Consider the following 16,212-nt stretch of genomic DNA (forward strand, 5'->3'; position numbering starts at 1 on the left):
TTTTGTACAGTGTCCTTCAATTTGGCTTTTGCTGGTTTCCTCATCACTCAATTCAAATTATGTCCATTCAGCAAGAATATCACAGAAGTGATATTATGTTCTTCTCAGGACATAATATTAAAAAATTCTTCTCTGCATGTCCTATCTATATTTAAAATATCACCTTTTATGTGAAAGACCTGAAAATATGTGGCTATAATCTGCTCTCTATCAAGGTACAGTTTTATTTCTTCAGCCTTCTGAATGTTGCCACATGGACTTCCCACCATCGTTTCACTTTAACATGTCCAAAACTGAATTAATCATACAACTATCAAAATCTTTACTCTTTCTTACTTTTGTTAATATTATCACTGCATCTGTTTACTTTGACTTAAAATTTGCTTTTTGATCTTCCCTCTTCTTTGCTTCCATAGTTCTCTAACTGCTTAACCTGCTTTTTGGCTGTCTTTCAATTTTGCCTACTTTGTAAATTGTCAGATAGTATTGATCAGAAATTAAATATATTATAAAGGGGGTGGGAACTGGATGAGCTTTAGTTAGTAGACATAGAATGCAGTAAATCTTTAAATTAAGATAATGAGTCGGAAACTGTTCAGGATTTACATTTTTTTTCAACCATGAGAGTGCAGTGAGCCAGGAGCACAGTTGAGGCACCAGTCAGAACAGGGGTCCCACAGACAGGGAGCTGGGTAGGTAGGACTCCCTGTTGCTCTGGTTACAAACCGCCTTCTATTTTATAATATTATGGTGAGAAAATCCACATGAAACCATAATAAACAGTAGGAATGAAAGGCAGAATAGGAAGCTTGGGGAGACTTATCACAGTAGACAAGAGATGAAATCTTGAAAGAGTTACAAATTTTAAAAATTATGGTGAGCCTCTGATCCAGGGAACTCCTTGGGTATTAGCAATTTAAGATGTCTCCTGCTTCCACATGGTTGTAGTCAATGTAGTCCATGTAAATAAATAAGTATTCTTTAGTTCACACCTCTTTACCTGTAGGAAATTTGAGGACTAAAAGTCAAAAGGGTAAATTGTCTTCATGCATTGACTAAAAGCTCTTAGTAGTTGTGGCAGCTGCTTTCCTTCCCATCTTGCTGCCCCAAAAAGAGGGTTGAGTATCTCCCCCCACCACCACCAAAGGGACAAGTGTAGATGGAAGGAAATACTAACTCACACCACCTACATAAGAGGTTCCTCTCACTTTTGTGCTTTTTGTTGTCACTCTTCTTCTTGCCTGCAGTACCCTCCTTAGCCCTTATAGCCAGCCAAGTCTTAACAGCCTTAAGAGTCCAGTCAATATTGATAAATGTAGCTTCAATTGATTTTCAGAAGTAACAGTTTATCCACTCTTGACCATTCATATTTTATACGCTAGTTCCTTCAGTAGCCACCTATACATATGTTGAGATACCTGGCTGGGCTGTCATTGTTATTCTGACGTACAATCCTATACCCAAGCTGTTGCCATGTCAGTTCATAAATCCAGAATAGATACACCAATAATTTGTTTTTCAGAAAAAGCTATGATTAGCAACTATTAGTTTCTGTTGGACAGTAGTAGTAACATAAGTAATGACTTCTAGCCTCAAAAATCATAAAATTTCCCTAAAATTATAAAGTATAAGCATTTAAAAATGAATTATTTTATTCTTAATTCTGTAAACATTTATTGAGGATCTACTATGTTCCAGGCACCACTCTAGCCACTTTGAGATGTATTAGTAAACCAAACAAAAACTTTTGGTGTCCTGCCACTCATGTTCTTTCAGCAGAAACAGTAAATTTAAATATTATTAAAAGGTAATAGATGTTTAAAAGGAAAACAGGATAAGGAAGATTGAGAGAGCCAGGAGGTGGCCTGGGGGAAGATGGGAGATTACAATACTGTATTAAAAAGACAGTGAGGGTGGGCCTTATTAAGGGTGCTGATATTTCAGCCAAAACTTGAAAGAGGTAAGAAAGTTGACCACATTCTAGGGATTAACATTTCAGGCCAAGGGAACAAGAGAAGTTCTAAGACAGATGTGCCTGGTGTATTGAGGAAACAAGGAGAAGACATGGCTGAAGTAGAATAAGTGAAAGCAGGAAAATAGCAGGAGATGAAGTTGGGGATGTAGAGGGCCAGTGGTGATATAGGTCATGGGTGGTCTTAGAAACTATGGTAAGAATTTTAACTTTCATTCTTAATGAAGCAGGAACCATTGCAGGGTTTGGAGCAGGGGACAGACCAGATCTATTTATGTCATTAGTCAGGTCAACGATAATGATAAATACTGTAAATTATTTAAACTTCCCTTTTGTAAAACAAATTCTCAGATTCATTTTTTTAATCCATTCAAACATGATTGATATAGAAAAGTTGAAAATTAAGGATTGAAAGAAAGTGGAAAGGAGAATGATAACAAAGAGAAAGCAGCAGCTGCAGAGTTAAAATCATACAAAACCAAATTTGAGGCAAAAAAATACAAAGGACAAAGAAGAATGGATTATATTGGTAACAAACACAATCATTAGAAAGTTATAGTAGTTTACAGATGTTTAGATAACTAAAAACAGCATCACATATATAAAGCAAAAATGGATTGAAATTCAAATAAAATTATCGCCCAACTAATTAGTCACGTTGAAAGACTTTAATACATCAAAAAGATAAGTATTTCATAAAAAAGAAGATTCAAATAATAATATCCTTGAATTTGTGTCTATAGTGTCTTTGTACATATGCCCCTAGCAAAATATCAGTACTTACAAACACTAATGGAAAATTTGTTTTGAAAAATTTACCATGAAGTAGACCACAAAGAATATCTCAACTTCTTTCAAATTTAGAGATCATAAGGCTGCATTCTCCTTGTGTAATATTATAAAACCAGAAATAAAAATAAAAGTGATGGCAAAAAAAAAATTAACTGCTTGGGATTATAAAACTTTTATTCTAGTGAAAGACGAAATCAAAACAAAAGGTATAGACTAGGGCTATACAAAAATAAAAATTAGTAACAATGAATTTAAATCAAAGCACAATTCTTTTTTTTTAATTGCATTTTAGGTTTTGGGGTACATGTGAAGAACATGCAAGATTGTTGCATAGGTACACACATGGCAGTGTGATTTGCTGCCTTCCTCCCCATCACCTATATCTGGCATTTCTCCCCATGCTATCTCTCCCCAACTCCCCACCCCACGCTGTCCCTCCCCTATTTCGCCCCGACAGACCCCAGTGTGTGATGCAACCCTCCCTGTATCCATGTGTTCTCATTGTTCAACACCCAACTATGAGTGAGAACATGCGGTGTTTGATTTTGTGTTCTTGTGTCAGTTCGCTGAGAATGATGGTTTCCAGGTTCATCCATGTCCCTACAAAGGACAGGAACTCATCGTTTTTTATGGCTGCAAAGTATTCCATGGTGTATATGTGCCACATTTTCCCTGTCCAGTCTATCATCGATGGGCATTTGGGTTGGTTCCAGGTCTTTGCTATTGTAAACAGTGCTGCAATGAACATTCGTGTGCATGTGTCCTTATAGTAGAACGATTTATAATCCTTTGGATATATACCCAGTAATGAGATTGCTGGGTCAAATGGAATTTTTATGTCTAGGTCCTTGAGGAATCACCACACTATCTTCCACAATGGTTGAACTACTTTACCCTCCCACCAACAGTGTAAAAGTGTTCCTATTTCTCCAAATCCTCTCCAGCCTCTGTTGTCTCCAGATTTTTTAATGATCGCCATTCTAACTGGTGTGAGATGGTATCTCAATATAGTTCTGATTTGCATTTCTTTAATGACCAGTGATGATGAGCATTTTTTCATATGTTTGTTGGCCTCATGTATGTCTTCTTTTGTAAAGTGTCTGTTCATGTCCTTTGCCCACTTTTGAATGGGCTTGTTTGCTTTTTTCTTGTAAATCTGTTTTAGTTCTTTGTAAATTCTGGGTATCAGCCCTTTGTCAGATAGGTAGATAGCAAAAATGTTTTCCCATTCTGTTGGTTGCCAATTCACTCTAATGACTGTTTCTTTTGCTGTGCAGAAGCTGTGGAGTTTGATTAGGTCCTATTTGTCTATTTTGGCTTTTGTTGCCAATGCTTTTGGTGTTTTGGTCATGAAGTCCTTGCCTACCCCTATGTCCTGAATGGTTTTGCCTAGATTTTCTTCAGGGTTTCTATGGTGTTAGGTCTTATGTTTAAGTCTTTAATCCATCTGGAGTTAATTTTAGTGTAAGGTGTCAGGAAGGGGTCCAGTTTCTGCCTTCTGCACATGGTTAGCCAGTTTTCCCAACACCATTTATTAAACAGGGAATCCTTTCCCCATTGCTCTTTTTGGTCAGGTTTGTCAAAGATCGGATGGTTGTAGATGTGTGGTGTTGCCTCCGAGCCTTTGTTCTGTTCCATTGGTCTGTATCTCTGTTTTGGTACCAGTACTATGCTGTTTTGATTACTGTAGCCTTGTAGTATAGTTTGAAATCTGGTAGTGTGATGCCTCCCGCTTTGTTTTTTTTTTTTTTTTTTTGCTTAGAATTGACTTGGCTATATGGGCTCTCTTTTGTTTCCATATGAAGTTTAAGGTGGTTTTTTCTAGTTCTGTGAAGACGGTTATTGGTAGCTTGATGGGGATGGCGTTGAATCTGTTAATTACTTTGGGCAGTATGGCCATTTTCACGATATTGATTCTTCCTAACCATGAACATGGAATGTTTCTCCATCTGTTTGTGTCCTGTCTTATTTCATTGAACAGTGGTTTGTAGTTCTCCTTGAAGAGGTCCTTTACATCCTTTGTTAGTTGTATTCCCAGGTATTTTATTCTCTTCGTAGCAATTGTGAATGGCAGTTCTATCTTGATGTGGCTCTCTTTAAGTCTGTTATTGGTGTATAGGAATGCTTGTGATTTTTGCACATTGATTTTGTATCCTGAGACTTCGCTGAAGTTGCTTATTAGGTTCAGGAGATTTTGGGCTGAGGCAATGGGGTCTTCTAGATATACAATCATGTCGTCTGCAAATAGAGACAATTTGACTTCCTCATTTCCTATTTGAATACCCTTTATTTCTTTTTCTTGCCTGATTACTCTGGCTAGAACTTCCAATACTATATTGAATAGGAGTGGTGAGAGAGGGCATCTTGTCTAGTGCCAGATTTCAAAGGGATGCTTCCAGTTTTTGCCCATTCAGTATGATATTGGCTGTTGGTTTGTCGTAAATAGCTTTTATTATTTTGAGATATGTTCCGTCGATACCTAGTTTATTGAGGATTTTTAGCATAAAGGGCTGTTGAATTTTGTCAAAGGCCTTCTCTGCATCAATTGAGATAATCATGTGGTTTTTGTCTTTGGTTCTGTTTATGTGGTGAATTACATTTATAGACTTGCATATATTGAACCAGCCTTGCATCCCTGGGATGAATCCTACTTGATCATGGTGGATAAGCTTTTTGATGTGCTGTTGTAATCGGCTTGCCAGTATTTTATTGAAGATTTTTGCATCTATGTTCATCATGGATATTGGCCTGTAGTTTTCTTTTCTTGTTGAGTCTCTGCCGGGTTTTGGTATCAGGATGATGTTGGTCTCATAAAATGATTTGGAAAGGATTCTTTCTTTTTGGATTATTTGGAATAGTTTCAGAAGGAATGGTACCAGTTCCTCTTTGTATGTCTGATAGAATTCGGCTGTGAACCCATCTGGACCTGGGCTTTTCTTGAGTGGAAGGCTCTTAATTGCTGCCTCAACTTCAGACCTCGTTATTGGTCTATTCAGGGTTTCGGCTTCTTCCCAGTTTAGGCTTGGGAGGATGCAAGTGTCCAGTAATTTATCCATTTCTTCCAGGTTTACTAGTTTATGTGCATAGAGATGTTTGTAATAATCTCTGATGATGGTTTGAATTTCTGTGGAATCTGTGGTGATATCCCCTTTATCATTTTTTATTGCATCTATTTGATTATTCTCTTTTCTTTTTTATTAATCTTGCTAGTGGTCTGTCTATTTTGTTGATCTTTTCAAAAAATCAGCTCCTGGATTTGATTTTTTGAAGGGTTTTTTGTGTCTCTATCTCCTTCACTTCTGCTCTGATCTTAGTTATTTCTTCTCTTCTGCTAGGTCTTGAGTTTTTTTGATCTTGCTCCTCTAGCTCTTTCAATTTTGATGATAGGGTGTCAATTTTAGATCTTCCCTTTCTTCTCATGTGGGCATTTATTGCTATATATTTTCCTCTAGACACTGCTTTAAATGTGTCACAGAGATCCTGGTATGTTGTGTCTTTGTTCTCGTTGGTTTCAAAGAACATCTTTATTTCTGCCTTTATTTCATTGTTTATCCAGTCAACATTCAAGAGCCAGTTGTTCAGTTTCCATGAAGCTGTGCAGTTATGAGTTAGTTTCTGAATTCTGAGTTCTAACTTGATTGCACTGTGGTCTGAGAGACTGTTTGTTATGATTTCTGTTCTTTTGCATTTGCTGAGGAGTGATTTACTTCCAATTATGTGGTCAATTTTAGAATAGGTGTGATGTGGTGCTGAGAAGAATGTATATTCTGTGGATTTCGGGTAGAGAGTTCTGTAAATGTCTATTACGTTTGCATGGTCCAGGTCTGAGTTCAAGTCCTGGATATCCTTGTCAATTTTCTGTCTCGTTGATCTAATATTGACAATGGGGTGTTAAAGTCTCCCACTATTATTGTGTGGGAGTCTAAGTCTCTTTGTAAGTCATTAAGAACTTGCTTTATGTATCTGGGTGTTCCTGTATTGGGTGCATATATATTTAGGATCGTTAGCTCTTCTTGTTGCATTGATACTTTTACCATTATGTAATGTCCTTCTTTGTCTCTCTTGATCTTTGTTGTTTTAAAGTCTATTTTGTCTGAGATGAGAATTGCAACTCCTGCTTTTTTTTTGCTCTCCATTTGCTTGGTAAATCTTCCTCCATCCCTTTATTTTGAGCCTTTGTGTATCCTTGCATGTGAGATGGGTTTCCTGGATACAGCACACCGATGGGTTTTAGCTTTTTATCCAATTTGCCAGTCTATGTCTTTTGATTGGGGCATTTAGCCCATTTACATTTAGGGTTAATATTGATATGTGTGAATTTGATCCTGCCATTTTGATGCTAGCTGGCTGTTTTGCCCGTTAGTAGATGCAGTTTCTTCATTGTGTTGATGCTTTTTACCATTTGGTATGTTTTTGGAGTGGCTGGTACTGGTTGTTCCTTTCTATGTTTAGTGCCTCTTTCAGGAGCTCTTGTAAAGCTGGCCTGGTGGTGATGAAATCTCTGGGTATTTGCTTGTTCGTAAAGGATTTTATTTTTCCTTCACTTATGAAGCTTAGTTTGGCTGGATATGAAATTCTGGGTTGAAAGTTCTTTTCTTTAAGGATGTTGAATATTGGCCCCCACTCTCTTCTGGCCTGTAGGGTTTCTGCTGAGAGATCTGCTGTGAGTCTGATGGGCTTCCCTTTGTGGGTAACCCGACCTTTCTCTTTGGCTGCCCTTAGCATTTTCTCCTTCATTTCAACCCTGGTGAATCTGACAATTATGTACCTTGGGGTTGCTCTTCTTGAGGAATAGCTTTGTGGTGTTCTCTGTATTTCCTGGACTTGAATATTGGCCTGCCTTGCTAGGTTGGGGAAGTTTTCCTGAATAGTATCCTGAAGAGTATTTTCCAGCTTGGATTCATTCTCTCCGTCACATTCAGGTACACCTATCAAATGTAGATTAGGTCTTTTCACATAGTCCCATATTTCTTGGAGACTTTGTTCATTCCTTTTTACCCTTTTTTCTCTAATCTTGCCTTCTCATTTTATTTCATTGAGTTGATCTTCCACGTCTGATATCCTTTCTTGTGCTTGGTCAATGCGGCTGTTAAAACTTGTGTATGCTTCGTGAAGTTCTCATGTTGTGTTTTTCAGCTCCATCAATTCACTTATATTCCTCTCTAAGTTGTTTATTCTCATTAGCATTTCATCAAATCTTTTTTCAGTGTTCTTAGTTTCTTTGCATTGGGTTAGAACATGTTCTTTTAGCTCACAGAAGGTTCTTATTACCCACCTTCTGAAGCCTGATTCTGTCAATTCATCACACTCATTCTCCATCCAGCCTTGTCCCCTTGCTGGAGAGGAGTTGTGATCCCTTGTAAGAGGAAAAGTGTTCTGGTTTCAGGTATTTTCATCCTTTTTCTGCTGGTTTCTTCCCATCTTTATGTATTTATCCACCTATCATCTTTGTAGTTGTTGACTTTCAGATTGGGTCTCTGAGTGGACATCCAGTTTGTTGATGATGAAGTTATTTCTTTCTGTTTCTTAGTTTTCCTTCTACCAGTCAGGCCCCTCTGCTGTAGGCCTGCTGAGGTCCACTCCAGGCCCTGCTTGCTTGGGGATCACCTGCAGCAGCTGCAGAACAGTAAGGGTTGCTGCCAGTTTCTTCTGCTGCTATCTTTGTCCCTGAAGGATACCCGCCTGATGTCAATCTGAGCTCTCCTTTATGAGGTGACTCTGGATATATGGGGGTCAGGGAGCTGCTTGAGGAGACAGTCTGTCCTTTATAGGAGCTCAAGTGCTGAGCTGTTCATTCAGAGCTGCTGGGCAGTATGTTTAAGTCTGCTGCAGCAGAACTCATAAACCCCCCCCTTTTTTTTTTCTTAGGTAATCTGTCCCAGGAAGTTACGGCTTTATTTATGAATTTCTGTTGTGCTGCTCCCCTTTTTTCAGGGCTGCCCTGCCCAGCGAGGAGGCAGCCTAGTCACTGTCTGCCTGCAGAGGCTTTGCTGAGCTGCCGTGGGCTCTGCCCAGCTGCTGTGTGAACTTCCCTGCAGTCCTGTTTATATGGGTATAGTTAGAACTGCCTCAGCAATGGCTGCCCACCTCTGTAATGGCGGGCTGCCTCGGCAATGGCGGGCTGCCTCGGCAATGGCGGGCTGCCTCAGCAATGGTAGACTACCTCGGTAGTGGTGGAGTGCCTCGGTAATGGTGGACACCCCTCCCCCACAGAGCTAGACTGTCCCGGGTTCAACTGTGCTTGCTGTGAAACTCTCAATCCAGAGCGTTTCAGATTGCTATTTTTTTGTGGGGGTGGGACCAGCCGAGCCTGATCATCTGGCTCCCTGCCTCAGAGCCTTTTTTTTTTTTTAAGTTGGACAGTCAACTGTCTCCCGTGTGTTCTGGTCGCCTGTTGAAAAGGCGCCAGGATCTGTGTGATTTCCCGTGGGGCAACCCACTGCAATGGCTGAAACAGCTGTGCTGAGATTCATGGCGCTTTTTTGCCTGGGAATCTCCTGGCCTGGCTCCCTGTTTTAGTCCCTTTTTTCATTAGTTGAATGGGCGACTCTGTCTTCCCGGAGCGCCAATCACCAGCTGAAATGGTGCCCAGACCCATGTATTTTGTACAGAGAACCGCCACACTGGGGCACCGACCAAAACATCCACACTGGCCAAAACAGCGTCACCGGGGCACCGGCCAAAACAGTCACACTGGCCAAAACAGCCACGCTGGTGACCCATGAGGCTCCTCTGCCTGGGAATCTCCTGATCTGTGGGCAATAAAAATCCGTCTGGGGCTGGGCGCGGTGGCTCAAGCCTGTAATCCCAGCACTTTGGGAGGCCGAGGCGGGTGGATCACGAGGTCAAGAGATCGAGAACATCCTGGTCAACATGGTGAAACCCCGTCTCTACTAACACATAAAATTAGCTGGGCATGTTGGCGCATGCCTGTAATTCCAGCTACTCAGGAGGCTGAGGCAGGAGAATTGCCTGAACCCAGGAGGCGGAGGTTGCGGTGAGCCGAGATCGCGCCATTGCACTCCAGCCTGGGTAATGAGCGAAACTCCGTCTCAAAAAAAAAATCCGTCTGGAAATGCGGCTTCCACTCACCCTCTGCGCTTTTGCTGGTAGCTGCAATCCTGAGCTGCTCCTAATCAGCCATCTTGGATCCGTCCACCATCAAAGCACAATTCTAAGGAATATTTATATCTTTAAAGACATAATAGAAAATATGAATGCTTAAAAATAAAATAAGCATTTATCTTAAGAAACTAGATGCAGAACAATAGCAAAACATAAATATAGGACAGGAATTTATAAAAATAAAAATTGGAATTAATAAAGTTGGAAACAAAAATCTGCATTGATAGTGTTTTTTGAGTGTCTACTGTATTTGAAATGCTGTTTCAAGAGCTTAACTCATTTAGTACTGTTATGATACCCATTTTGTAAATAAAGGAACTGAAGCACAGGGAAATTAAGCAACTTGCTCCCAATAGCATAGCTCGCAAGTGACAAAGGCAACACTGGGATTCTACCACGTTCTACGTCATTGTACTCTTTGTCAGGTCCACATTCCCTGTCCACTTCTCTTTTCAGTGCTATGCTGAACAATGGGTTTTTTGTATGGACACTCTGCCATACTCATTCAAATGACACTTTGTTTGATGGCCCCCCAAAAAACAAATTGTCAGTTTTAATATCTATACCTTCACATCTAGATAAAAATGGAAAAATGTGCCTAAGTAAATTTTAACTATTTATATATTTTACTTAGCTGTAGTCAAGCTCTGCCATCTTCCTTTTTGATTGACTCTTTTTTCAAATAAAGTTGCTATAAATATTTGTGAGATTTTGTGTGAATATAAACTTTCTTTTAAAAAATTTTAACTGATAAACAATTATGTTATTATGACATACAATGTACTGTTTTAAAATATGTATATATTGTGAAAGGAACAAATCAGGCTAATTAACATATCCATCACCTGGCATGCTGATCATTTCTTTGTAGCAAGAACATATTAAATCTATTCTTTTTAGTAATTTTGAAATACACAATACATTATTATTAACGATAGTCACCATGCTGTGCAGTAGTGCATCACCAGAACTTATTCCTCCTGTCTAACCAAAACTTTATGCCTTTTGATCAATTCCCCCTTTGCTTGCATGGCCTTCCCAACCCCTGTGGCCTCTGGTAACTGACATTCTACCCTCCACTTCTATGAGCTTGACTTTTTTAGATTCCACATATAAGTGAGATCATACAGTGTTTGTCTTTCCGTACCTACCTTATTTCACTAGGCATAATGCTCTCCAGATTCCTCCCCCTCTAGAGTCAACCATGTTGTTGCTAATATAGAATTTCCTTCTTTTTTTAGTATTCCATTGTATATATATACCACATTTTTCAAGTACATTCATCCATCGATGGGCACTTATATTGTTTCCCTATCTTGGCTATTAGAAATAATGCTGCAATGAACATATGAGTACAGATGTCTCTTCAACATACTGATTTCAATTCCTTTGTGTATATACCCAGAACAGGGACTGCTGGATCATATGCTAGATCTATTTTCAGATTTTGAGAAACTTCCATACTCCTTTCCAAAGAGGCTGTGTTAGTAATGTACATTCTCAGCAACAACATACAAGGGTTCCTTTTCTCCACATTCTCGTGACTGGTCCTTGCTTGTATCTTTTTATTAGTGTCTGTGTTAAAATGACCTTTCTCAAAAGCTGGAAGCAAATCAAGGCACAGGAAACTGGTAAATTTTTCCCACTTATTTTTAGATATGATAAAAGTTTTTAAAATGCTAAAGTAACTATCTCAAATGAAGAACTTATATTATGTGTGGTTTTAATTTTTCCTTAATATTCCTTATCATACAGTACCATAAATTGAGATTTCACTTTTCTTGGGAAGGAAGAATATGTATACGAGCTTGTTTATCTGCCTGTGTGTGTAACAAAAAGACTGAAGTTTATTTAGTGATAGAAAAGAAAGACCATTTTTATAACATAGTCTTATATAGGTAAAGACCTCATATTCCAGCTCCCTTTAGTTAATCATATTACTGTAAAGTCCTCAACACAGCACACCAAAAGTAAAACTTATGTTGACAAATATTTCAACCACTGTTCCTGAGTTGGTCACTGTATGTCTATTTATATTCTTGTGTGTGTATGTGTGTGTATTATGTATATATGCAAATACATATGTATATAAAGATAATTATGTTTATATATGTGGACACACACACACACACATATATATATATAAAACATATACACACACATTAGTTTGTTCAAATTAATATAAACACATGCACTGGTGCTTTCATAAAATATAATATATTCCAAATTGAGTTCTGGATTCAATTTGTATGTTCAGTTTTACTCTGTTTTCCCCTGAGAAAGCTTTTAAATATATCTGAAGCAAAAATGTTGTGGTAGTTTCAGCTGTTCCTGCAACCACTTTTGTTATTTGTGTCATTATTATTGCTGCATAATCTGAACATAAAAAAGCATGGTGCTGTAACAAATGACTTTCCACTACTGACAGTTATAGCAGCAGCATTTCAATACTGATGAAAAATTTCCCAGCAAGAGATCTGGCCAGGTTTACATAAACCAAACAGGAAATGGCTGCCACTATTCACATTAAATCCAAACCGTTTGGTGTAACTTTATGTTTTATATTAATATAAAACCTCTTTCATTCTCAACTGGTGAAGTTCCATCAATATTAAGGTTGAAAAAAATAACTTGAGATTTGATATGTAGTATTGATATGTTTGTCTTTTGGTAAGATCTTTTAAAGATAATTTTTTTAAACGTTTTTTAGTTTTTGATTTTTTTAAATTTTATGAACTTTGTAAATTTTTATGATAGGGAGAGGTTTGTTATTACTTTTTCCCAATGGACTGCTAATAGAAGTTAGCTTGTGTAGCCCATGTGCTAGATGCTGTCAGTATCAAACTGCCTTTGACTTTCACACCTCTCAGGGGACTAGTAATTGTTGTGTTCAAACAGCCTGTAATTGTGATCCCGCTGGCTTTCTCAGTACGCTTCTGGCTATTAGAATCATTAAACAACTCAGCACCTGTTAACAGCATTGTAAATATTCAACTCTGCTTGTGTGCAGGTTGAGTCCAATATAGAGAAATCTTACAGAGCTCAGTCTCATAAATTAGAGCTTCTGACAAGTCAATTATTGTGAAACTGGGTTTCTCTGTGAAATAAATGAAATAGCATGCTGACAAAAAGGTAGGCTGTCTGTTTATGGCAAAGAGAAGATAATGACTTGATGATTCAATGCAGTGAGCATGAAACTACATTTTATCCTTTACCCATAATTAAACAGTTGTGAAATGTTTGTGTTTAAATAACCAGTAAATTAAAAATTTTGTACTGCAGAGAGTACAACCTGAAAACAGACCTTTTTCTTAACTGTTGCATGCTTTTTCAAGTTAGTAAAGTGATTATTAAAATTAATGATATATAATGTTTTAAGTTAAGTGCTTATAATTGTTCAGGCTAAAAGTTGCACAGTAACTAAAAAACGTTCACCTCGTAGAAGTAAAGGCTATATTATGCTACTAATAGAGATCATATAAATCTGAACTCTATCCCTTATTCACAGAAAAATGTCAAAATATATTAACTCCCAAAATTTTATTAACCTAAAAAACTTCATTTATATTTAGTTTAATTATTTTACAATGTCTCACAAATTGTATATCTAATTAAGATATAACAATATCTTACTTTTATAAGGATTTGAAAATATCTTAAATGGCCTTAGAACCTCAGTCCAAATATTATCAAAGAACAGTATTTGGTAAAGATCAGTGAAGCTCAATTTACTTGAATTGAATTTTGTATTTCTTCTGTTATACAAGTCAATAAGAATGTTGGTAACCACATTCAGAAAAAAACAAAAACTGTATTAAGAATAAATAACAGTGAAATGTTTATGTTTTCTGCACAAAGAGGTGTGAACTTTTAGCAAGTTAGATTATGAATGATATTTTAGTGTAGTCATCAAATAATTTATTATAGTCTCAGAAACATCATTTAGGTTGTTTTTTTTTTTCTTTACAGCAACTTACTTTAAATGTTTAAGAAATATTTACCTTGCCTGTATTTTGTCTGGATGAAAACCACAAATTCATCTTTAAAAAGTCCCAATAGGCTTAAATAAAGTTTAGAAGGGATATTAATCCATTGAAATGTACCTTGTAAATACAGTAAACAAAATGAAGCAAATACAGTAAATAAAATAAATATTAAGTAGAACCTGTAATTTTTCACAGATAGCTTTTTCCATTGATAGTTTTAAATATTATTCGTAAGTATACCAAATTTATTTATTAAAGCATAAAATGATAAAGTTGACATCCCAGTTATTTTGTAAGACAATGGCTTATAATAATCAGTAACAGCATCCATCAGTTAGTTTTCAAATGACCTAGTAAATTTATAGATAAAAGTGGAATTTTATTTTATTTTTTGTCTTTCACAATAATATTTTCAAAGTGTCTTTTTTCTGTAATGTCAGTTGCATAAAGAATTGTTTATTCCAAAATCAAGGCAGACAAATTTGGTTTATAAAAAGAATAAGAGTTCAATTCTTGCTCTACAAATGGTACTGCTTATACAGTATCCTGGGCACATTTTTACTAGTGTTTTCAATTTAAGAATAACTCTATCAGCTATGTATTAGTCCTGACAGCTAAAAATAATATTGGAAAATTTATAGGCTTAGCAAGCCAAAAGAATGCGAAATACAAAGTAAGCACTTACATTGCAGAAAGTTTGACTGATGAATTTCACTTCCTGGAAAACAATGAAAGAGTAAAAATATTTTTAAAATTTGAAATGACTAGATATTTGTATCTTATATAGCTTGAATGTCTAGAATTTTTATTTTCACCTCTAAAGCAGAAGACATTATTCTAACTAAATACTCCTCCTTAGTCATTTTTCAAAATAAAAGAAATATTTTCTAATGGTTAATAATTCTGGTTTTTCACTTCCATATACGCTTGGTTAGACATAAATTTGAACATTTTGTTTAAATTAATGACAGCACTAGGTTCAGTACTTATTTATCTCTTAGTTGATAAATATTGCTTTATTTCAGTCCATGCCAAGAGCTTTTCTAGAAAAAGCAATAATTTTTAGATAGATCAAAATTAAAACATCTATTCCTTTATAATGGAAATTACTTTTCCAAATAAATTCCAATAGTCTCTTACTGTAATTTTTATTTAATGGAGCCTCTCATATTTGGGTGTACCTAGCTATTTGCACTAACTTTTCTTTCTAATGAAAATATATCCTGACATTATTAGTCCTGCCTTGTGTATTTTTAAATAATTTTTTATAATTTACTAACCTTGAGTCTCTTCCTTCGAAGAATGAAAAATATTGCAAAAATTGTCATCTAGATAGTGTTCTCCATTGCTCTCAAATTGTGGTTTTCTTTAGTCCTCTTCCATTCAAAATAGTTAGCACTCTTTTCCCAGACTATGACCGTTCCCTTCCTAGTTCTGTACAGATGTAAAACCATCATGATGGGGTCTTAGAGATGAGAACCTGTTCTCTAAGACCACTTTCCACTCCCATTCTCTGATGTGGATGGGGAAAAGGGAGATAGGGCATATAAATTATCCATGCTGACTATGATACAGGATTCACCTAGTAGGAATTAGGGCACTGCCAAGATTGTAATCCCATGTTCTTCGGGTCTGTTTCCAGGCACAGATCCTAGTGGCCATAGGGTTTTGCCAAGAATGTCTCAAATTTGCAGTGAGGCACTTTCAGGTAAATTGTATGTCCTTAGGCCTTTGGCTTGGAAAATATACAGAGCTAAACCTATGTATTTTCCCTATATTGAGGCTTAGTTAGAATGCTTTATTTTTACCCTGATGATGTCCCTTCTAGTCATTAGGATAACATTTATTCCCTAAGCACTAGGGGAACAATAATTGACTAAATTGTTTAAAAGAACTTATTACCACCCAAGATCAATAGTTCTATCAGTTTTGTGAAGTTACTAAGGATAGGTTTTATACTAAAAATGGAATATATTTATATATATATATATATATATATATATATATATAATGTGAAACTTAGGTGATCGTTTTCGTAGAAAATATCTTGAAACAAATAATAATAACCTTGCTTGTTTTCTAGCTACTACAATTTGGGTGATGTGAGCCATGATTCTGTGAACAAGTTTCTGTCCCATCTGATTGAGAAGTCCCTGATTGAATTGGAACATTCCTACTGTATTGAAATTGGAGAGGTACGACTTAGTGATATGCATTCTAATTGAAAACATTGCCCAGCTTTTTAACAGTAGGTCTTTTGCTTCTAGTACTATCAAAATTTTTAACAAAATTATTTCAAAAGCACCTGTCTGAATTATTAATTTTATAAAGATATGT

The 16,212-nt window shown here is 36.7% G+C and overlaps 1 protein-coding gene across 1 annotated transcript in view; it reads left to right on the forward strand.

Moving 5' to 3' along the window:
* The window catches only part of ASCC3 (activating signal cointegrator 1 complex subunit 3), a 363,321-nt gene that overhangs the window by 248,449 nt on the left and 98,660 nt on the right, over positions 1–16,212 (forward strand). Inside the window, exon 35 of the mRNA XM_012438418.3 lies at positions 15,959–16,070. Coding sequence (XP_012293841.2) covers positions 15,959–16,070 — 112 coding nt within the window. The remainder of the gene's footprint in view (positions 1–15,958; positions 16,071–16,212) is intronic.

The sequence above is a fragment of the Aotus nancymaae genome, unplaced genomic scaffold, assembly GCF_030222135.1.
Source record: "Aotus nancymaae isolate 86718 unplaced genomic scaffold, 86718_ANA_hifiasm-v0.15.2.pri h1tg000040l, whole genome shotgun sequence".
In the NCBI taxonomy this organism is placed as follows: Eukaryota; Metazoa; Chordata; class Mammalia; order Primates; family Aotidae; genus Aotus; species Aotus nancymaae.